The sequence below is a fragment of the Piliocolobus tephrosceles genome, chromosome 18 (genome assembly GCF_002776525.5).
Source record: "Piliocolobus tephrosceles isolate RC106 chromosome 18, ASM277652v3, whole genome shotgun sequence".
Classification (NCBI taxonomy): domain Eukaryota; kingdom Metazoa; phylum Chordata; class Mammalia; order Primates; family Cercopithecidae; genus Piliocolobus; species Piliocolobus tephrosceles.
In genome coordinates this window covers 35,151,957-35,176,460 of record NC_045451.1, presented here as the reverse complement: position 1 = coordinate 35,176,460, position 24,504 = coordinate 35,151,957, and the positions used below count along the sequence as shown (strand labels likewise).

General features: G+C 40.2%; 1 protein-coding gene and 1 non-coding gene across 3 annotated transcripts in view; one reads left to right on the top strand and one right to left on the bottom strand.

The window, feature by feature from the left end:
- HDHD2 (haloacid dehalogenase like hydrolase domain containing 2) overlaps nucleotides 1–24,283 on the bottom strand; it is a 46,468-nt gene extending 22,185 nt beyond the window's left edge. Inside the window, exons 1-4 of one of the 2 annotated variants that reach the window (XM_023207598.1) lie at nucleotides 24,129–24,283; nucleotides 5,628–5,738; nucleotides 4,083–4,291; nucleotides 658–742 (exon numbers count right to left, since the gene is read on the bottom strand). In XM_023207598.1, coding sequence (XP_023063366.1) covers nucleotides 658–742; nucleotides 4,083–4,291; nucleotides 5,628–5,728 — 395 coding nt within the window. In that variant the 5' untranslated portion in view covers nucleotides 5,729–5,738; nucleotides 24,129–24,283. Of the gene's footprint in view, nucleotides 1–657; nucleotides 743–4,082; nucleotides 4,292–5,590; nucleotides 5,739–24,128 lie in introns of both variants that reach the window. The other variant, XM_023207599.3, reaches the window with a different exon arrangement.
- On the top strand, nucleotides 15,777–15,908 carry LOC111539817. Its single transcript, XR_002730799.1, has one exon. It is a non-coding gene; the product is annotated as a small nucleolar RNA SNORA44 (small nucleolar RNA).
- Nucleotides 24,284–24,504: the final 221 nt, after the last annotated feature.

The window sequence follows — 24,504 nt, the reverse complement described above, 5'->3', positions numbered from 1 at the left end:
TTCAGTTCACTGTATCATCATCACTCATCAAATAATTTCTTTTAAAGTGTGGTCAAATGTGTCAACTCTTTTCCATAGCCTGGATTCTCACTGGAGGTAAAATCACATTTATTGTTTTTGGTGGATTAGCCTGGATACTGTTTTCCCTTGGAGATTAGCATAGTCAGTGAAGAATCATAGGAGTAATAATAAAAGATAAAACTGCTGCTCAGGAGTGCTGGCACACACTTGTAATCCCAGCACTTTGAGAGGCTGAGGTGGGTAGACCGCTTGAGCCCAGGAGTTGGAGACCACCCTGGGTAACACAGCGAAACCCCGTCTCTACTAAAGATACAAAAACTGAGATGGGAGGAGCACCTAAGTCTGAGCCTGCAGAGACTGAGGCTGTGGGGAGCCGTGACGATGTCACTGCACTCCAGCCTGGGTGACAGAGTGAGACCCTGTCTCAAAAACAAAATAAAAACAAAAAACATATTATACACATGAAAAAGTCAAGATTCTAATACATATTATTTGATGTTGATCTTGAAGATGTCTGTCCTAATGTACAATTTAGGTGGCCATAAAGTAAAACACAGAAACCCATTCATGACAATGACAAAGGAAAGGAAGAAGGGAAATGTTATGATCAGATGAAAAATAAATAGCTAGGTTTACCGGAATGCTTGATTCAGAATTTGATAATGAAACTGTTCTGGTGCCAATCCTATGACCACAGCATTAGGATCACTTGTTTGTATGCCTGGGAAGGGAAAAAAATAAAAAAAGGATTGTTGAAAATCCAATTAAAAGCAATGCCACATTTAAAACAAGGTAGTTTTAGTCAATCAAGTGCAAACTTTTGCTATAGCTATAATCTAAAATTTAATAGATTATCCTGCCCAGTGTACTTTGAAAGTGTAAGAGAGAGTACACAGAAGGAGAGGGAGAGGGAGAAGGGGGTTGGGAGGGAAAAAGAGAGAAAATCTAACGTTTTTCCATATTCCTTGTGTATAGTCTTAAGGGTACTCAGTAACCAGAAGATCTGAATTGAAAATTGTAACCTGATGTCCTCAAACAAATGACAATTTCTTACTTCAAAATGCTTTACTGATTATAATCAACAAGAACTGCCATGAGTTCCCTATGAACTATCAGATCAATAGCAACTGATTAGGGACTGAGAATCTAAGAGGCAAGGGAAATTAGACTTTCTAATTGACACAACTGAGGTTAACACATTCATGATTAATATGAAATGCACTGCAGAGTCTATAATTTTCTACATAATGCCTTATCTACTTTTAGTTTCAGAAATATTATTTTAAAATTAAAGTATGTTTTAAGGCCTTGGCATCTTAGAACTTCAGACATGACAGTCAAACAAGTACATTCTCCATTACAACTTTACTTATTTATTTTTGAGACAGAGTTTTCGCTCTTGTTGTCCAGGCTGGAGTGCAATGGTGTCATCTCGGCTCACCACAACCTCTGCCACCCGGGTTCAAGCAATTCTCCTGCCTCAACCTCCCGAGTAGCTGGGATTACAGGCATGTGCCAACCACACTCAGCTAATTTTGTATCTTTTTTTTTTTTTTTTTTTTTTTTGAGACGGAGTCTAAATCAGTCGCCCAGGCTGGAGTGCAGTGGCACGATCCCGGCTCACTGCAAGCTCCGCCTCCCGGGTTCACGCCATTCTCCTGCCTCAGCCTCCCAAGTAGCTGGACTACAAGCGCTCGCCGCCATGCCCGGCTAATTTTTTTGCATTTTTAGTAGAGACGAGGTTTCACCGTGTTAGCCAGGATGGTCTCGATCTCCTGACCTTGTGATCTGCCCGTCTCGGCCTCCCAAAGTGCTGGGATTACAGGCATGAGCCACCGCGCCCGGCCTAATTTTGTATCTTTAGAAGAGACGGGGTTTCTCCATGTTGGTCAGGCTGGTCTCGAACTCCTGACCTCAGGTGATCCGCCCCCCCCCCCCCCCTCAGCTTCCCAAAGTGCTGGGATTACAGATTTGAGCCATCACGCTCGGCCTCTGATTAAAGGTTCCATGGATTATCCATATGCCAATTCCTATTTGCCTCTCTTATTGGCTGCAGATATCCAGGCTTTCCAACTTCCTCCTTACCAGTAGCCATGAGTATTCTCCAGAAGTTTCTTTGCTAACACAATAAACTATTCCAGACTCATCCGATACCTGTCCAGATCTGCAATCAGTAATTTCTCCAAAGAACTACAGTGGGAATTGACACAGATACCAGTCTGAGTACTGGGTTGTCATTACTTTAGGTTTTTCCAGCAGAAGATTACACATTATGTATTATTTAAGAGAAAACGGAGTTGGTGACTATATTTTCTATTCAAAAGTAGTAATACACAACTTTTATTTAACTTACTTGATTTTTATTATTTGCATCTCTTTTCACTTACACTAAAATCTAATAGTTACTACTTTGCTTTGTCCTATATATACCCTTAATTAAAAAGAAAAAAAAAAAGTATTACTAAAAACAATAAGACTCCTGAATGCAGTTTAAGATCTCTTTGTAATTCTTTTGTCCTTAGAATTTATCCCACTGTGAATGAACAGGTGAAAATACTGTACTTTAAAGTCATTTGAAGTAACTATTTTCTCTGAGTGGTTATGTCACCAACCTGATACAGAGTTAAATTCATTTCTATTTGGAGGCTGGTTTTTCACTTGTGTAATTGTCTTTTCATTGTATATAATATTCACACAGTTCCAAAGTCAAAATTATGTAATGGGGACTTTTTTAAAAGCCTCCTCTCTTAATCCATCCCCCTCCTCCCTTGCTTCCCCTTTAGGTAACCATTTTTATTAGTTTTTCATTTATCCTTCTTTGGCTTCCTTTTACAAATATAAGACAAATATATATGTATATCCATTTTCTTTTTATTTTCCTACACAGAAAATGTGTAAAGATTTCTACACCTTACTTTTTTCGTTTAATATATCCTATGCAGAGCACTCCTTATCAAGAGATAGAACTCTTCATCATTATTTAATTTTCAGCTACAAAGCATTTCATTTTGTGAATATATCACAGTTTATTCAATCAGTCCCTTCTGATGAATATTTCGGTTGTTTCCAATCTTTTGTTATTACAAATAAGGTAGTAATGAATAACCTTGTTCATATGTCATTGTGTATTTCTGTATCTATATTTTAGAGATAGATTCTCACAAGTGCTGCTTCATATGTAATTTTACTAGCTACTGCCAAATTCCTCTCCATAGGCTTTATGTCATTTTATATTCCTGTCAGCACTCAGATGCTTTTAATAAATTTATTTTCTGTGTAATTCAGCAAAGTTGGTTTCTGTTTCTTGCAAATAATTATTCTGATTGATACATTGGCATATTTCCTATTAGTACTAGTTTTGAGGTCTGCCCAACTCTATAGCCATGCTGAACTTATACTCCATTTTCTATATTGTGCCACTGCACTCCGAGTATCCTCAGAAAAGCAGCAATGTGGCAAAGCTTCATAAAACTATGATATTCTTCCAGAATCTGTTGACTTTTCCAAAGAGAAACACTTTTCTCTTGATTGAAAAATATTTCATATTCAATGTAAAAACTTCACACTATCCAGAATAACATTAAACAAAGAGTTCCTGGTATATCTCATTTAATCAAGTTAATATAGTGGCTCCTGCATTGAGGATTAGCTTATAATACTCAAAGTAATTTTGACCTGTGTTTTTTCAAACCATGGGTCATGATCTATTATTAGATTGTAAACTAATTTGGAGGGCTCTAAGCAGCATCATAATCAAACAAAAAAATCAAACCAAAAAGAAAATAGAATACATGTTATACAGCAAGAGTAAGTATTGCTTAACTTACATAAAGACACACATATAGATACATATTAGGTTACTATGTAATGTGTTTCACTTACTATGGATTACAGTCAAAAAAGGTTTGGGAAATGCCAGTTTAGATCCAAAATATCAGTATTATCAAATGTTTCAATAATAACGGGGAAATCAGAATAAACATCTCTAAACATCCAGTTTTAAAAATGATTTGTAAGTACATATAAATATCCAGTCCTTAAACTTTCCAAATTTCCCATACCTTTGAAATCAGATAGTGCCCGATCATCAACTAGCAGCATGGGTCTGACTTGTTTCTGCTCTAGTAAACTTCTGGCTGCAGTCAGAGATGTGAATATTTCATTTTCAGAGATATCAAATTCCAGTTTTCTCAACCTTTCCAACAGGTCTTGCTTGCTCTCTTTGGTCGTATTAGTCACAAACCTAATGATTACAGAAGCACCACGTAACCTGGAGAGGGCAAAATTCAGATGTCAAAAGGCAGCTTTTACATTCTGGCCCTATAGAATCTCCTTATTTGTTAAAACTGTGCCAAATGTTTTTATGGCCAGCAACATGACAATGTCTAGCCTCTTGCCCCTCCAGAATGGCAGCTTTATAGTTTACATAGCTACTTACAGATGTCAATGTTCACCAGATGTAAAAAGATTTTTCTTTCAATCTACAGTAGAAAGCTCATCTTTAAAGCAGTAAAAGCTCTGTCCAACAGGAGCACACTGATTAACAGACATTCATTCCCCTAAAAAAGGCTAACTCAGACAGAAACCGTGTCAAGGAGTCAAGATGAAGTCCAACTGTGCAATAGATTTTTTTTTTACTTTAAACAACATGTTGTCCACTGCTTCTCCACCTATAAAATGAACATCATGACTCCTAACTAAATTGGTAACTCCCAACTGATGTCTGCCAGATATATAAGTATGTATTTCTTGATTCCCCAAATGAAAGGTAAGCTCCTTGAAAGAAAGTGAGGTTTGTGTCAATCTTTTGCCCTAATACCTGGCACTGTGATATGAGTCACTAGATTTTCTGATTAACACCATCCTATTAACATTTTAAGGTTGGAAAAAACATACCACATACTAAGTATTGCTGATTTTGAAAACTTCTCTAAATTATTTTAGGATAAAGATCCTTAATATATGTTATTAGTTCTGTTGCGATGAGTTGATTTTTTTTTCAGGACACCCAGACGCAAACATTCACATTCCGCTTACTTTAACATACTTTTACTGGGTATCTCATTCGTATCCAGACTTCTGTTTAGTACTGTGGTTGGTAGATGAGAAATATAAGACAGTCCTTAACCTTTAAAAGCGTTTAGTTGATGGAAATAATTTAAAAATTTCAAGTTCTTTAGCTAAACTTTATTTGAGGAGCTGTACAATCAATGTTAGACCTTAGGTAAAACAAGAGAGAGCAGCACTATGCCTGTCTGTGTGTGCTTTATTTTGATTCCAGGATTCATTTGTGATTTTTTCCAATGGTATTTATTACATATTGTAGAATCTTGAGTTGTCATTCCCACATTTACATCACTCACTTAGAAAATGACATACACATAGAACAAAAAGACTGGATCAAAAGGCCAAACCTAATAAAGGCTTAGAAAACAATGTTTGGAGGAAATTATAATGCATACATCCTCGAGCTAAACCCAAGGCAGTTCCTATATATGGTAAGTTGGTAAAATGCCATCTTAAGGCCATCCATTTAGCTAATGATCTGCCGTGGTAAAATGCCACTTACAAACATATTTGTCAGCTGAACCTGGAGGATAGCTTGCCTTTTAAGAGCTTCCTGTGCGCCTGGCACAGCTGCATCTTCAATGTGAAGTGTGCCACTGAGATCTACCAAAACAGCTTTTAATGCACGGCGTGCTGCCATCCTTCATTCCCTAGGAGAGAGCAAATGAAATTAAAAATACAGTTTAGGAAACAATGGACAATTAAAAACTGCTAAGTCTTCAAAAATATCACTCATATCAGAAAGATCCTGGTAGTGTTAAGCTGCTTCCATTTTGGAGAAAACTGGTTTTAAAAATTACAAATCCTAAATTTGATCCATAAAACTTTTACAATACTTAGGTTTAAAAAAAAAAAAACACTTGAATGAAAACTACAGGAAGGAAAACGCTTACAGAGATATCATTATCTACTTTTAGGTTTTTAAAAAGAACTCTGGTGAACCATTCATTTATTTTTAAATATGAGAATAATGTACTCTAAAGAATAGGTGGATGAAAGGACTAAATCATTAGCAGAGTCTTCTTCATCTTTGGTTATGTATAATGAAAATATTCTAATTGCCCTTCTTTGCTCCTGTAACCTGAAACAGAATATGTGGCTCTCCCTCGTCCACCACTACCACCTCCTTCTTCTGCCACTCCTGGTGCATACATGGTACCTCTTTTGTGAAGCGGCAGCTGAGGAGACTCTGGCAGTCGCCACGGCCAACAAAAAGCCCAAGGAAGAAGTCAAAACTGAGACCAGTGATCACATTAATTTGAAGGTGGCAGGGCAGGATGGTTCTGTGGTGCAGTTTAAGATTAAGAGGCATACACCACTTGGTAAACTAATGAAAGACTAATGTGAATGACAGGCATTGTCAATGAGGCAGATGAGATTCCAATTTGATGGGCAATCAATCAATGAAACAGACACACCTGCACATTTGGAAACAGAGGATGAAGATACAATGGATGTGTTGTGTTCCAGTAGCAGACAGGCGGTGTCTAGCAAAAAGGGAACCTGCTTCTTTACTCCACAATTCTGTTCTAACGACGAAGATTACATTCTCAATCAAAAAATGGCAATTTGATTCCACCACATCCTGATGACTACAGTAGTTTTCTCTATTCTTTCATTTCCTCCCTCCCCATTCCTTTATGGTACCTAAAGTAACTGGTATATGTGCACAAGCATATTGCATTTTTTAAACTAAATAGCCAGTGGTATGTTCTGACATCATGTGGAGATGGGATGGAGAAAAACACTGATTCTGTGAAAATACCCTTTCTCCATTAGTGGCATGTTCATTCAGCTATCTTTACATTTCAGTAAATTATTTTGCTCTGTTTTAACACCACCACCAAAAACCCCATAAAAATCCCTGCATATCTTGTTCAATTGGAGAAATTTAAGGTTTTTCATTTATCAATGTAAAACCAAAGACAATTTTATAACTTTTCCTGCGTAGCTGTTACATACAGGGCAATCTGTCTTTAAGTAGGGATAAATTACTCAAAAAAAAAAAAATTCCTAGTTTTCCCTTCAAGGCAAGCGTCTTGGTGTTTACATAAACTTCTTGTTAAGAAAAAAAAAAAGAATAGGGCTGGGCACGGCGGTTCAGCACTTTTGGGGAGGCCGAGGCGGGCGGATCACTTGAGGTCAGGAGTTCAAAACCAGCCTGGTAAAACCACATCTCTGCATCTCTACTAAAAATACAAAAATTAGCTGGGCATGGTGGCAGGTGCCTGTAATGCCAGCTATTAGGAAGGCTGAGGGACAAGAATGAGGCAGGAGAATCACTTGAACCCGGGAGGCGGAGGTTGTAGTAAGCCAAGATCGCACCACTGCACTCCATGCACTCCAGCCTGGGCGACAGTGGGAGACTCTGTCTCAGAATAAAAAAAAAAAAAGATTCCTTTACAGTGGAAAAACCTGCCAGATAAACTTTAAATCAAATGATCAAATTAACACCAGTAAATGGGACAAACCAACATCATGTGCTTCCTGAGAGAGACAACATCACCTGTGTAGGATTCCTAGTTAGATGTTCAAGCCAAGTTGAAGCACAAGGAAAAAGTCAGGCAATTCAAATGAAGGAAAATTGTATGAAACAACTGACTGGGTGAGGAACTGTATCAATTAAAGGAGTCTGAAAAGACACGGCAACTAAATGCAATGCATGAGAGTAACATAAAGTCAGTGGAGCAAGGATTAACAACTAGTGACTTTAGGTGAAGAATATATGGTTTTTACTGCACTATTACAAACTTTCAACATAAAAACTTTGAGAAAAATACTAGATCTCTTATCAAAGTGGGCAAAAGAATGATGTTTTCATACCTAATAACAGTGTGATATATAAATATACAAAGTGTTTTTGTCCACGATTCCTGGCTCATAACTCCCATATCCTTGGTTGAAGTGAACAGAATCTCTGACCTTCTCCTGCCCGCTTTTCACCTGCCCAAGGCAGAACTCTCATCTGATTGTGGGTCAAAAGACCCTCATTTCAGAGAGGTTCTGTCTCATACCCTGGAGGAAGGAATGCTGCAGAGGGATCAAGAATAATCTAAACAGGCCTTACTGGGTTTAGATCATGCCCTTTACATTCAATCACGTTTTCATACAGTTGCGCATACTTCAATCATACCTATCCAATGAAGTCTCCATTGATAGGGCTCCATGGGGGCTTTTGGGGAGCTGATCACATGGAGGCTGACAGGAGGGTGAACAAGAATGCCCCCTTGTGCTGTGAGGGTGGCACACCCCAACTCCACGGTGACAGAAGCTCTCACTGGGGACCCTTCCAGACCTTGCCCTATGTATCTCTTCATTTGGCTGTTAATTTGTATCCTTTAATAAATCCTTGGTAATAAACTGATAAATGTAAGTGTTTCCCTAAATTTGGTGAGCTGTGCTAGCAAATTAATCAAACCCAAAGTGGGATGTGTGAAAACCTCAACTTGAAGCCAGTCGGTAAGAAGTTCCACAGGCCAGGACTCATGACTGGTGTCTGAAAATGAAGAAGGCAGTCTTGGAGACTAAGCCCTCAACCTGTGGGATCTGACACTATCTCCAGGTAGACAGTGTTGGAACTGAATTGGAGGACTCCCAACTGGTATCTGCAGCAGAACTGATTGCTTGCTTGCTGATGGGGAAAAATCTCCACATATTTTGGGGTCACAGAAGTCTTCTGTATTGACCGTTGTTGTGCTGGTGTGACAGCAGAGGAAAAACAGTTTGAATGTTTTCTTCAAGAATGCTAACAGTTATACAAAATGAAATTCCATGTATCTACCTCATCCCCAACTTAAGAATAGAACTAATGGCAATATTGCTGAAGCCTCCTGTAAGAACCTGGTCAGTTAAATTTCCTGGAAGTAACTGGTACAATTAATTTGTGATAATAATTTTCTTTCTTTTTTTCATATTCTTTACCAATTGCTTAGTTTTACCATTTTAGAATGTTATAAAAACGAAATCACAATGTACACATTCTTTCACAATTTTCATGATTTGCTTTGCTCAACATTGTATTTCTGAGATTCAGCCATGTTGGTGCCTTTTATATTCTACCAAAAGCAAAACCAAGATCCACCTTTTGGGATTATGACTAGAACTGCATTTAATCTACAGGGCAGTATTAGGACAACTTATTTTTAAAGGAAATAAGATCATTATTATATTGCCATCCTATCCATCAACATACTGTATCTCTCCATTCACGTAAGTTTTTTAGTTTTATAAATATCTACATAAAGGCTTGCATATATTTGTAGACACAACTCTATCATTGCTATAGCATTTTAAATTACCTTTTCTAACAGTTTGGTGTTGCCGTATTAAAATACATTTTTTGTTGTTGTTGTTGTCTTATATCCTTTAACCATTCCAAACTTTTTTTTTTTTTTTTTAAGACAGGGCCTTGTTCCGTCACCCAGGCTGGAGTGCAGTTGCACGATCACAGCTCACTACAGCTTCGACTGCCCATGCTCAAGCAATCCTCTCACATCAGCCACCCAAGTAGCTGTTACCACAGGCATGCACCACCACGCCTGGCTAATTTATTTTTTCTGTAAAGATGGGGTCTTCCTATGTCTCTTAGGCTGGTCTCCAACTCCTAAGCTCAAATGATCCTCCCACCCTGGCCTTCCAAAGTGCTGGGATTACAGGTGTGAGGCACCACACCTGGCCCCAAACTTTAATTCTAAAATAAGAAAAAAAGAAACAAAATTGTCACTTGTTGGTAATTATTATCTACATAGAAAATTATTGTCTACATAGAGAATTTTCTATGTAGACAATAATTACCAACCACAAGTGATAATTTTTTTCTATTTTTCTTATTTTCCGTTTTATTATTCTAATTAGGAACTCCATAACTGAATAGAAGTAGTGATAGCATTATATTCTTGATTTTTTAAAGGAATGCTTTTAGTATTCACATATTAAGTAAGCTTGCTGTAGGATTCTGCTGATATTTTAGCCATTTAAGAAAGTTCCCTTCTACTCCCTGTTGCTAGGAATTTTTATCATAAATGGCTACTGGATTTTACCTACTGCTTTTTCTGTATGCAATGAGATGATCACATTTTTTCCCCTTAAGCTGTCAATGAGGTCAATTATATTAAGTAAATCCTGCACAAATCCAAATGCAGTCCTGATATATTATCTTTTTTTACTTACTGCTAGATTCAAATACTAAAAGATTAGAAACAACCTAAATGACCATCAACAGAAGGCTAGTTTAATAAATTATGGCATTTGTCAGGTTTCTCCACATTCAATATTTTTCCCTTTCACATTTTATTGTTTGGGGCTGAGTCATTAAAGAGGGTAAGGAGGAACTAAACTCTACCTTCTAAAAACAGGAGTATCCTCATATATTATTTCAAATTCTTCAGTGAGAAAGACTTGTTCTCTATTGATTTACTCAATCATTTATTTATGTAATCTGTATGGGCTCACAGATATTTATTCTGTTCTTTGTGCCATAAGCTAATACTATGTCATTTATTTTGTCGCTGAAATTGTTTTAGCTTTGGTCATCGAGAGCTCTCTCAGGTTGGCTCCTGTGCCTCCATCCTTTTGTTTTATGAGCACTTCTTTGCTTTTGGAACTACATGATGCTCCAGACTCACCTTGTCTTTTCCTGTAAGCTGATAACTGATTACATTTTGATATGGTTTGGCTGTGTTCCCACTCAAATCTCATCTTGAATTGCAGCTCCCATAATCCCCACATGTTGTGGGAGGGACCCAGCGGGAGGTAATTGAATCATGTGGGCGGGTTCTCCCTTGCTGTTCTCCTGACAGTGAGTAAGTCTCACAAGATCTGATGGTTTAATAAAGTGCAGTTCCCTACACACGCTCTCTTGCCTGCCACCATGTAAGACATGCCTTTGTTACTCCTTTGCCTTATGCCATGATTGTGAGGCCTCCCCAGCAATGTGGAATTTTGAGTCCATTAAACCTCTTTCCTATAGAAATTATGCAGTCTTGGGTATGTCCTTATAGCTGCGTGAGAATGAACTAATACAGATTTTTAGATGATTGGGAAAGAAAATAATAATATTTTGTGATACATTAAAATAATATGAAATTAAAGTTTTAATTCCATAAATAAATGTTTTTCATTTCATAAAAAAAAAGTTTGTAGAAAAAAATTTTCTTTCCTGTTACCTAGATATCTACCTAACATTCTCAAATTTACTTTTTGGCCTGCAAAGCCTTACTATCTGGCCCTTTACAGAAAAAGTTTATTGACCCTGTGCTAGGGGAGGAGATTCCTACTGGAGAAGAGTGGCAAAAAAAAAACAAAAAACAAAAAAACCCCTAAAACCAGCAAGCTAAACACCCTTAATTCCACTTACAGAGACATACACATAACACTATGCCCTATATGGTCACAGAAAGTGAGTACGTATGTTCTCATAAAGAAAAAACTGGTATATGCTTCTATTTAGAAGTGTGCGGGCAAAAGTGGGCTCTGACAAGAAAGAAAAATAATGAGGAAAATACATGTGATTATATAAGAATAAGAGAACAGACCATAAATAAGTATTTAAGTAATGAACAAAAAGAACATTACAGCTACATGGGATCTTCAAGATTATCTGCTCTCGAATCACCCCCCATCCCTCTTTCTACACACACTGGTTTTACACCTTGGTTGAGAAAACCAAGGTCCAGATAATGTCTACACAGATATTACCTTCTCTTGAAGATGATGGTGCTCAGATGAAGAAATTACTAACGAAGATTTGTTACTAAATTTGCCTTCTAACTTTTTCTAAAGGTTCAATGCACCAGACAAACTATTCTTAAATGAAACAGAATTTACCTCCTTACACAGAATATACCAGACATACCACACAAATATTAAATAGATCTTTGGCACATTATTTATAAAATACCTATTATATTAATGCAAAGAATGTTATTAATAATGTATAAAATTAGATATACAAAAGGAATACAAATTTAATGAAAAAAATTTGAAAGCACGTGTCCAAGAAGCTATTTTTCCCTCTTAAAAGAAGATTGTTGGCCAGGTACAGTGGCTCGCACCTGTAATCCCAGCACTTTGGGTGGCTGAGGCAGGAGGACTGCTTGAATTCAGGAGTTCGAGACCAGCGTGGGCCACAAAGTGAGACCCCTATCTCTATAAAAAATAAACAAAAAGTAGCCAAGCATGGTGGTGTGTGCCTGTAGTCCCAGTTACTGGGATTGTGTAAGCCCAGGAGTGTGGGGCTGCAGTGAGTTATGACGGTGCAGGCAGGGCAACACAGTGAGACTATATCCCTAAAACAAACACACACACACACACACACACACATACATATACAATTTGTATTTTATTAATATTTCCTCATTACAATAAAGGCACAACTACTACTCATGATGCTTAAGAAATAATGCAGTGTTCTAGTAGAGTTATTTGTCTAGTTAACTGAAGGTAACTAGAAATGATAAATGTTTATTTCAAATAACTATTACTCAAAACATTTTGGGATTTTTCTCTTTAGGAATTACCATCAATGTTAGCATACGAGTCACACATGAAAATCAGCTTCATTAACCAATGGCTCCATTTTATTTTTAACTCCAAGTGGCATTACTAGCCTTGACTACCCATCTCATTCAGCAGGCTTTATTCTGAAACTTTCAAAATTAAATCCATCTTTAAAGCATACAAATTGTAATCAATAAAAATATCCCAAAGAATATGTACTAGCTCTGAAAGCAATTCCAAAATAGGAATCCAAAAATATCTTGAGCAATGTAGAAGCTTATCGTTTCCTACCCTGACTACTTTGAAAGAGTAAACATTTATTGATGAATAAACTCTGGTATGCTTATTTTTAAAAATCGCTTGAAACTTGGGCTTCCACAATATAGCATGCTAAGAATCAAATTAACTCTCCAAATAAAACCTAACAATACTAGATCAAAAACTTATACACGTGTCTGTGCGCATGTGTGCACGCATGTGTGTGTGTGAGCCACAAGGTGCAAGGAAAAAAGGAATTGTTAGATCTGAATAAAAGCAAGAAACTCAGGAGATGAGCAGAACACTGGCCTGTTTTGGCTCCAAAGGTATCTGTCACACTATGTGACCCCGAGTTATCTTTTTTCCCCATGAGCCTCTTCAGGGAATAAAATATAAACTCAGAGCCCATCTGAAGAGACAGATCCTCTGACCCAAAAACCAAGACCTCACTGTAAGGGTGAGCCAGAAATAAACCTATCCCAGGCACTCCCTCCCTACCTTGTCTCAGTTGACTACAAGAAAATCAACTGCTTTGAAATGTGGCCCAAAGGGGTGGGAGGTAGAAAGTGCTGCAGAGAATTTGGAACCATAAATCAGCGCTGGGCCCAATTTGCAGACCAAATTCACATCACCTAAGATAAGCCTCAGAAAAACTTCAAGATTTTAATTAGTGTGACCTTGACTAGCAGGTGCCTGGCTATAGCAAATATAAACCCTCCCTCGAAATACTAGTTTTCAGCCCAAACAGCAAAGAAATCCCATAAATAAAATCAAAGAGCCAAGTATGGTAGCATGGGCCTGTAGTCCTAGCTACTTGGGAGGCTAAGGTGGGAGCACTGCTTGGGCTCAGGAGTTAAAGGCCGCAGTGAACTATGATAGCATTACTGTATTCCAGCTTGGACAACAGAGCAAGACCCTGTCTCAAAAAAAAAAAAAAAAAAAAAATCAAATCAAATTCTAACAATGATGAGCAAGTAACCTAAGGAAACAAGTCATGGTAAGGGAGCACCTACAGAAACAACAGACTGCATAAGCAGCCCTATAAGGGCTTCTTATTCTTTTAATGTAATTATCATAATGCCTACATGTTTAAAAAACAAAAGGTGCCGGGCATGGTGGCTCACACCTGTAATCCCAGCACTTTGGGAGGCCGAAGCAGGCGGATCACGAGGTCAGGAGATCGAGACCATCCTGGCAAACATGGTGAAATGCTTGCAGTGAGCTGAGATCATGCCACTGCACTCTAGCCTGGGTGACAGAGCGAGACTCCATCTCAAAAAAAAAAAAAAAGGCGAGATAAAAAATATGAGGCGAAAACACACAAAAGACTATCAATGTACAGATTCATTCAGAAGGCCCAGTGAATTCTAAGCAAGATAAATGAAAATAAATCCACATCTAAACCCTCGCTATACGCCAATGGCAAAGAGAAGATCTTGAAAGCAGCCAAGGGAAAAGACAAATTACTTTCAAAGGAGCAACAGTTAAGACTCAGATTCAATGCAACTCCAATCAATACCCCAAAAAGTGTCTTGTGGAATTTGATAAGCTGATGCTAAAATGTTTACACCAGTACAAATGGCCAAGTATAGCCAAGACACTTCAGCCAAGACCGAACAAGAAAAAGAAATCAGGCCTTGCTTTACCTAATATCCAGACTTACTTAATGAGGTCCTGTAACTAATTAAAATGGTGTGGTATTAGTACATATGGAGACAAACTCACCAATGGAACAGAAAATACAGAAAAAGATCCCAATATGTGTAGAAACTTCATATATGATAAAATTAGTGTCTCAGATTAGTAAAGAAAAAATAAAATGATCAATAATATGGTGTTGGAACCATGGAATATCCATATGAGAAAAAATGAAATTGGACTCCCACATCACACCATACACAACAATTTCTTTTTCCAAGGGGATTAAACAACCACACGTTTAAGGCAAAACTGTAAAACTTTTAGATAGGAGAGTATCTTCATGACTTGAGGACAGAAAAGGTTTTCTAAAATGAGACATGAAAAGCACAAACCATTGAAGAAAAGACAGATAAATTCAACTGTACTTCAAAAGCACCATAAAGAGAGTGAAAATACAGAAAAAGAACTTATTTTTCTAACACATGTAGGAAAAGACAAGATTCCAGGAAGTATAAAGTATAAATAGTAAGAAAAAGATGAACGACCCAATAGAAAAACTGCATAAGATCTTAACATATCCTTTACAAAAGAGCAAATCCGGCCAGACACGGTGGCTCACACCTGTAATCCCAGCACTTTGGGAGGCCAAGGTGGGTGGATGACCCTAGGTTAGGCGTTCAAGACCAGCCTAGCCAACAAGGTGAAACCGTGTCTCTACAAATACTAAAATTAGCTGGGCGTGGTGGCAGGCACCTGTAATCCCAGCTACTTGTGAGGATGAGGAGGGAGAATCGCTTAAACCTGGGAGGTGAAGGTTGCAGTGAGGCCGAGATCACGCCACTGCACTTCAGCCTGGGCGACAGAGCGAGACTGTGTCTCAAAAACAAACAAACAAACAAACAAACAAACAAAAAAAAAAAACAAGGGCAAATCTGAACAGCAAATAAATGAAGATACTCAAAGCCCACTGGTAATCAGGAAAATGCAAATTTCACGCACAGTGAGATCAATGCACCAACCTACAGTTGTGCAAAATTTAAGACTGCAAAGACCAAAGGCTGTCAACAGGAATTCCCATATGCTGCTGGTGAAAGAATATACTTGTACAAGCATTTTGGAATCAGTCTGGCATCACCACACCCTACGATCTGGCAATTCCACTTCCAGGTATACCTTTGAGAGATTATTTCACAGTGTACCATGATACATGAACAAAGACGTCTATAACAGCACCATTTGTAACAGCCAGAAAATGGAAACAACATAAATGTCCATCAACAACAGAATGGATACAGCATGTTTCCAAGGGCTGTGGCTGGTGGTAGCCATGGGATCTCCAACTGCATGCAAGAGCAACCTGGAAAGACTTTGACAGTGCAGGTCAGTACAATACCTGCAAGCTGCAACTCAGCTTTCCTATAATGTTTCAGGACCAGGGCTGGAAGCGTCTTCCACGTGTCAACTTCCAGTGTAGATGGGTGTTTTGTTTTGTTTTGTTTTGTTTTGTTTTGTTTTGAGACGGAGTCTCGCTCTGTCACCCAAGTGGAGTGCAGTGGCATGATCTCGGCTCACGGCAACCTCCGCCTCCCGGGTTCAAGCGATTCTCCTGCCTCAACCGCCCAAGTATCTGGGATTACAGGTGCCCGCCATCACACCCAGCTAATTTTCTTGTATTTTTAGTATAGATGGGTTTCACCATGTTGGCTAGATTAGTCTTGAACTCCTGACCTCAGGTGATTCGCCCCCTTGGCCTCCCCTCCCAAAGTGCTGAGATTACAGGCATGAGCCACCGCTCCTGGCCAGTTTAGCTTTCACACTAAGCTTTTTGTTCTGCAGGTTGCCCCCAAGTTTCCTGGCAGTGTGTGATCCTGAGGAGGTGAGCTTGTTTCTGGAGCTGTGCTTTAAAATTCATGTTACATGCAAAGCTGTCCTCGTGTGTCACTATGGACCTATGGATTTGGGAGAATCTCTATGGGAAGCAGAAGGCAAGACCCCAGTCATTTTAGGTAGAAACAACAGCATGTTGTACGTGCAGATCAATTAAAGATTAATAAAGACTGATAAAAGTAAAAAACAACAACAAAAAAACCAGAATGGATAAATAAGTTGTGGTGTATTTATACACAGAAAAAAAAGGCAGCAGAAAGAACTTACATTCAAATCGCTTTACATAACTCTCAGAAATCTACTAGAGGGTGAAAAAAGCAAGTCAAAAAAGAATATGCATAGTACGGTTTAATATTATAGTACTCAAAAATACAGATGCATACATAGGTGATAAAACCGTAAAGAGAAGCAAGGGAATGATTATCACAACAGTGGGGATACTAATTACCCTCCAGAGGGTAGGAAGCAGATGCAAACCAAGAGGAGCACAAAGGGAGCCTCTAAGATATGGCAATACTCTACTTCTTAACCTAGACAATGAGAATATGGGTGCTTTTAATTTTACTATAATTATTTTAAACATGTATGTTTTATATACTCTTATACAGATATATTGCACAATAAAAAATGAGTCTTCTTATATTTTAGTCAGTTATTTCTCATACATTTAATAGTTATAAAAAACTAAATTAGTCCAGTAGTCCAGACAATTACTATACACTCAGCATAAAAGCCTCCACCTCTAAGGCATTTTGAATTTTAAGTAAATCGCCAGTTCTGTTTGTCTTTCATAACATATCTGATGAAAGAGGGGAAAAGAAGACTGCAGAGGTTAAAAAATATATTAATAGCTGTGGTTAATCAAGTTTCAACTGCAAAATCCTCCCTTCTGTAATAGTCCACATGTTATTCTATTTCTGATCTTTATTGTGACCTTGAATTGAAGGGTTATGTAAGCAATAGCATCAACTATTACCTCCCTGAGAGGGAAAACAGCTTGTTCATCAAAAGACTAGACCATTCCCAGGGATTGTATTTGGATGCGTTAACAGTTAAAAAATTCTTTGAAGTACACTAACTGCCCCACAAAAGGATGGACCAAAAGAAGGCATTTTCTTTTCATATATACAGAGGAATCTAAAATTGCTTCTCCCAAAATCCAACTTTTACAGGAGATATCTAATATTCAATAAAAAGTGTTACCTCTGAAGGTGATTAAAGAACAAAATACGAACAAGACTAGAAAAACAATGAAAGTAAGAATTGTACTATTTACTTGGAGCCAGGGAACTGTCATAATAAATATCTATAATTTTAATCCTTATTGAAGCATCCACACAGGCTTAATGTTACCAAAACATTTTTAAAAGCCTATATTCTTTGCTATCATCAGTTCTATAGAACATACCTTTTAAACTCTAAAATGCTCTTCTGGAGCACCACATATTTGAGAGTGACTGACTAAGGCCTAGAATAAAATTGAGGTGCCCCACTCATACCTCAAAGTATACTTACTTCTTCAGTTAGTCCCAGTAACTTGATCACTTGATCACTTTGACCTCTCTTCTTGTCCAAACCTTTTTTCTTTTCTTTTTTTTTTTTTTTTTTTTTTTTGGAGACAAGATCTGACTCTATCTCCTAGGCTGGAGTGCAGTGGCACAATCTCTCAGCTCACTGCAACCTCTGCCTCCTCACAGTGGCACAATCTCTCAACTCACTGCAACCTCTGCCTCCCCGGCTCAAGCCATCCTCTCACCTCCGCCTCCCAAGTAGCTGGAACCACAGGTGTGCACCACCACGCCCAGCTAATTTTTGTACTTTTAGTAGAGACGGGTTCCACCACATTGCCTAGGATGGTCTCGAACTGGTGAGTTCAAGCGATCTATCCGCCTTGGGCTCCCAAAGTGCTGGGATTACAGGCATGAGCCACCAAGACTTGTCTGAACCTGTATAATACTCATTACCTGAACTACAAGCTGGTATTTGATAAAATGTAATTGTAAAATACTAATATAACCCTAAAAATAACTATAAAGGCTTCAAAGGTAGTGCCTGATTTTGTTTATCTTGGGTCCATACCCACCATCTCTCATAATCGGAGCAAATTACATGGGAGACCCCTTAGAAGAGCCATAAACCACTGACAATGGTACATATTCAATGCAAAGAAGAAAACCAAATTCTCTCATCCCAAGAGGAGAACTTCAGATACTTCAGAGGACATCTGGGCTTGAATATCTCAGGGACATCTCAATCCAAGTCCTTTCACCCTCAAAGGTGCTCTTTCCCAGCCATCCCTATGAGTGGTTGGCACACCATCAATCCAGACACCAAATTATGTCAGTTCTACTTCCTTTACAATCTTAGATCCACTTACTTCTCTTCATCATTTTAAAAACTATCTTTTTGAAGTCTGAAATCAACTCTCATCTAGACTATTTCAACAACATCTTCTTTTTTTTGAGACGGAGACTCACTCTGTCACCCAGCCTGGAGTGCAGTGGTGTGATCTCGGCTCACTGCAAGCTCTGACTCCTGGGTTCATGCCAGTCTCCTGCCTCAGCCTCCCAAGCAGCTGGGACTACAGGCGCCTGCCACCACGCCCAGCTAATTTTTTGTATTTTTAGTAGAGACGGGGTTTCACCACGTTAGCCAGGATGGTCTCGATCTCCTGACCTCATGATCCACCCGCCTCGGCCTCCCAAAGTGTTGGGATTACAGGTGTGAGCCACCGCACCCAGCCACAACAACTTCTTAATTGTCCTCTCTGCTTTGCATCTCCTATTACCAGCCCTAAATTATTTCCTAAAATGCAACCGTGACAGTGGTTAAGAACAAGAACAAAGGAGTTGTATAAATTTATAGACTGGGTATACATCTCCACTCACCAGCTGGGTGAACCTGGGCAACTTTCTTAACCTTTCTGCCTCAGTTTCCTCACTGGTAACGTAGAATAACACAACTCTAATGGTTCATAAGAGGATTAAAGAAAGTAATACCTGAAGATGGCCGAATAGGAACAGCTCCAGGCTACAGCACCCAGCATGAGCAACACAGAAGACGGGTGATTTCTGCACTTCAGGGTACCGGGCTCATCTCACTGGGGCATGTCGGACAGTGGGCGCAGGCCAGTGGGTGCAGCCCACCGAGCGAGAGCCAAAGCAGGGTGAGGCATTGCCTCACCTGGAAAGCGCAAGGGAGAAGGGAATTCCTCTTCCTAGCCAAGAGAAACAGTGACACACAGCACCTGGAAAATCGGGTCACTCCCACCCTAATACTGTGCTTTTCCAAGGGTCTTAGCAAACGGCACAATAGGAGATTATATCCCATGCCTGGCTTGGAGGGTCCCAGGCCCTCGGGGCCTCCCTTATTGCTAGTGCAGCAGTCTGAGATCTAACTGTAAGGCAGCAACAAGACTGGGGAGAGGCGCCCGCCACTGCTGAGGCTTGAGTAGGTAAACAAAGCCGCCAGGAAGTTCCAACTGGGTGGAGCCCACTGCAACTCAAGGAGGCCTGCCTGCCTCTGTAGACTCCAACTCTGGGGACAGGGCATAGCCAAACAAAAGGCAGCAGAAACCTCTGCAGATTTAAATATTCTTGTCTGATAGCTTTGAAGAGAGTAGTGGTTCTCCCAGCATGGAGTCTGAGATCTGAGAACAGACTGCCTCCTCAAGTGGGTCCCTGACCCCCGAGTAGCCTAACTGGGAGACACCCCCAAGTAGGGGCAGACTGACACCTCATACGACTGGGTACACCTCTGAGACGAAGCTTCCAGAGGAACAATCAGGCAGCAACATTTGCTGTACAGCAATATTCACTCTTCTGCAGCCTCCGCTGCTGATACCCAGGCAAACGGGGTCTGGAGTGGATCTCGAGCAAACTCCAACAGACCTGCAGCTGAGGGTCCTGACTGTTAGAAGAAAAACTAACAAACAGACAGGACATCCACACCAAAACCCCATCTGTACGCCACCATCATCAAAGACCAAAGATAGATAAAACCACAAAGATGGGGGAAAAACAGAGCAGAAAAGTTGAAAATCCTAAAAATCAGAGCGCGTCTCCCCCTCCAAAGAAACGCAGCTCCTAACCAGCAACAGAACAAAGCTGGAAAGAGAATGACATTGACGAGTTGAGAGAAGAAGGCTTCAGACGATCAAACTTCACCAAGCTAAAGGAGGAAGTTCGAACCCACTGCAAAGAAGCTAAAAACCCTGAAAAAAGATTAGACGAATGGCTAACTAGAATACCCAATGTAGAGAAGTCCTTAAATGACCTGATAGAGCTGAAAACCACGGAACAAGAACTACGTGACAAATGCACAAGCTTCAGTAACCAATTCGATCAACTGGAAGAAAGGGTATCAGTGATTGAAGATCAAATGGATGAAATGAAGCGAGAAGAGAAGTTTAGAGGAAAAAGAGTAAAAAGAAACGAACAAAGCCTCCAAGAAATATGGGATTATGTAAAAAGACCAAATCTACGTCTGATTGGGGTGCCTGAAAGTGAGGGAGAAAATGGAACCAAGTTGGAAAACACTCTTCAGGATATCATCCAGGAGAACTTCCCCAACCTAGTAGGGCAGGCGAACATTCAAATTCAGGAAATACAAAGAATGCCACAAAGATACTCCTCGAGAAGAGCAATTCCAAGACATATAATTGTCAGATCCACAAAAGTTGAAATGAAGGAAAAAATGTTAAGGGAAGCCAGAGAGAAAGGTCGGGTTACCCACAAAGGGAAGCCCATCAGACTAACAGCAGATCTCTCGGCAGGAACTCTCCAAGCCAGAAGAGAGTGGGGGCCAATATTCAACATTGAATGAAAAGAAAAGAACTTTCAACCCAGAGTTTCATATCCAGCCAAACTAAGTTTCATCAGTGAAGGAGAAATAAAATCCTTTACAGACAAGCAAATGCTTAGAGATTTTGTCACCACCAGGCCTGCCCTACAAGAGATCCTGAAGGAACCAAAAAAGAGCCCACATTGCCAAGACAATCCTAATTCAAAAGAACAAAGCTGGAGGCATCACGATACCTGACTTCAAACTATACTACAAGGCTACAGTAACCAAAACAGCATGGTACTGGTACCAAAACAGAGATATAGACCAATGGAACAGAACAGAGTCCTCAGAAATAATACTACACATCTACAACCATCTGATATTTGACAAACATGAGAAAAACAAGAAATGGGGAAAGGATTTCCTATTTAATAATTGGTGCTGGGAAAACTGGCTAGCCATATGTTGCAAGCTGAAACTAGATCCCTTCCTTACACATTATACAAAAATTAATTCAAGATGGATTAAAGACTTAAATGTTAGACCTATAACCACAAAAACTCTAGAAGAAAACCTAGGTAATACCATTCAGGACATAGGCATGGGCAAGGACTTCATGTCTAAAACACCAAAAGCAATGGCAACAAAAGCCAAAATTGACAAATGGGATCTAATTTAACTAAAGAGCATCTGCACAGCAAAAGAAACTACCATCAGAGTGAACAGGCAACCTACAGAATGGGAGAAAATTTTTGCAATCTACTCATTTGACAAAGGGCTAATATCCAGAATCTACAAAGAACTCAATCAACTTTACAAGAAAAAAAAATCCCATCAAAAAGTGGGTTAAGGATATGAAGACACTTCTCAAAAGAAGACATTTATGCAGCCAACAGACACGTGAAAAGATGCTGATCATCACTCACCATCAGAGAAATGCAAATCAAAACCACAATGAGATACCATCTCACACCAGGTAGAATGGTGATCATTAAAAAGTCAGGAAACAACAGGTGCTGGAGAGGATGTGGAGAAATAGGAACACTTTTACACTGTTGGTGGGACTGTAAACTAGTTCAACCATGTGGAAGACAGTGCGGCGATTCCTCAAGGATCTAGAAGTAGAAATATCATTTGACCCAGCCATCCCATTACTGGGTATATACCCAAAGGATTATAAATCATGCTGCTATAAAGACACATGCACACGTATGTTTACTGTGGCACTATTCACAATAGCAAAGACTTGGAACCAACCCAAATGTCCATCAAAGACAGACTGGATTAAGAAAATGTGGTACATATACACCATGGAATACGATGCAGCCATAAAAAAGGATGAGTTCATGTCCTTTGTAGGGACAGCTACAGTTGGAAATCATCATTCTCAGCAAACTGTCGCAAGAACAGAAAACCAAACACCGCATGTTCTCACTTATAGGTGGGAATTGAACAATGAGAACACTTGGACACAGGAAGGGAGCATCACACACGGGGGCCTGTCGTAGGGTGGAGGGAGAGGGGAGGGATAGCATTAGGAGATATACCTAATGTATGACGAGTTAATGGTGTGCTGCACATTGTGCACATGTACCCTAGAACTTAAAGTATAATAAAAAATTAAAAAGAAAAAAAAAAAGAAATACCTATGAAGAATTGTGAATTGTATTCCGCTCAGAGAAAGCGGGTTGTGTATGTGGAGGGCTGGGAGAGAGAAGCAAGGAGGGAAATTATGGATATATCAAGGGCTACAAAAATCACAGGATACATATGATGTAAAGTTCTAAAGTGTTAGTATAACTTGAGGATTTGAGAAAACATATCTAAATATATATTATGGCATATTATTCAAAACTTACATACTTAAAACAAGAGATTTTAATACAAATCTTCCCTTGGGAGACTGGGGCTCTACAGAACATGCCTCCTAAAACCCCCGGGAAGTACAAATTTTCTGTCCTTCCCTATATGGTTCCAGACTTTTCTGGAACCACTGTACACATTCAATAAATGACGGTATTATTCAGCCACTCCCCAGTTAAAATTCTTCCAGTGTCTCCCCGCTGTCCTCTGGATAGTCTGAACAATGAACACTGGTGGAGAGAGTCCTGGTTTACCCTCTCCAACTCACTTGTCTCCACTAGCACCCAACTTCCATGGTACTGCAGTCGGCCAAGAGCTCTACACTTTGCCTCCCTCGTTGCGGGACTTTTGTCTGCAACTACTCGGGCCCCTCTACACCCTCGTCTCCTGGCCAATCCCTTCAGCCCTCAGTCTCAGATAACCATCACTTCCTCTGGCGTGCTCCCCTGGGTCCAACTCCTTTTCTCCCCTAGGGTCCCTAGGGGCCATCTGTGTTCCTACTACATTTACCACTGTCCTGGTTACCAGTCCGCGCCTCTCCTACTAAACCATTAAGTTCTGGGCATAAGGTAGTGTGCTGCCCTTCCCACTGTGTTATTCAGGCGTTCAACAAAGATTGTGAATTAACTCATGAATCCCAGTGTACAGAGCTACTAGGCCCCAACAACAAACTCTTTCAGCACCAACTCAACTTCCACCCCCCTATCTCTTGGCTGGGAAGGGGCCTCAAGACTGGTCACTGCACTCGGTTCTAGCCCAAGTACCAGGGCCTTACAAACGCCAAACTGACCAGGAGGGACGCTAGCTCCAAAATACAGACCAAGAACACGCTTTGAGGAATGACTGACACACTAGTGTCACAATCCGCCCCGGAGAGAGCCACAGTGCGCCTCGAGCCCAGCTGTGTGCACAGGCGGGGCCAAGGCAAAGGGTTCGGTCCCGACGCGGAAGGCATGGAATGTGCACAGAGCATGACCGCAGGCTGGCCAGGCCTGAGAGGAGGGGCGGCCTGTGGGCGCCACTGGTAGTTCCCGAACCCTGTCACAAAAACTGCAGCCTCCCGGCCCCAATTCCGCATCTTCCTCTTCCGTCCCACAGCAGCTCCTCACCCACACTCTGTACGCCGTCCTCAGGCAAGGCCCCCACTAATGGCAAAACCAGCCAGCCACACTAGCAGCAGGTTCCTCTCAGTCGGGATAAAAATCCCCGCAGCTTCCCGACGGACGCCGGAAGCTGGGTCCTAGCCGCGCCGGAAACCCCACCTTTCGCGGCTTCGCCCCACCCTTCGCCCGAGGTTTCCGCCGAGCCGTACAGCCATGGCGTCGAGTAGTTCTCCGTCTGCAACGCCACTGACGGAAAGCTAGGCTCGTCTGGAGACCCGCTTTCCCAAGGGCGCGGCCTCCTGGGCCGGAATACACGAGGAAAAATAATCCCCTGCCTTTCTTCGGTAGCTGTTTTACAGTCCACAGCACCACTGTTGAACCG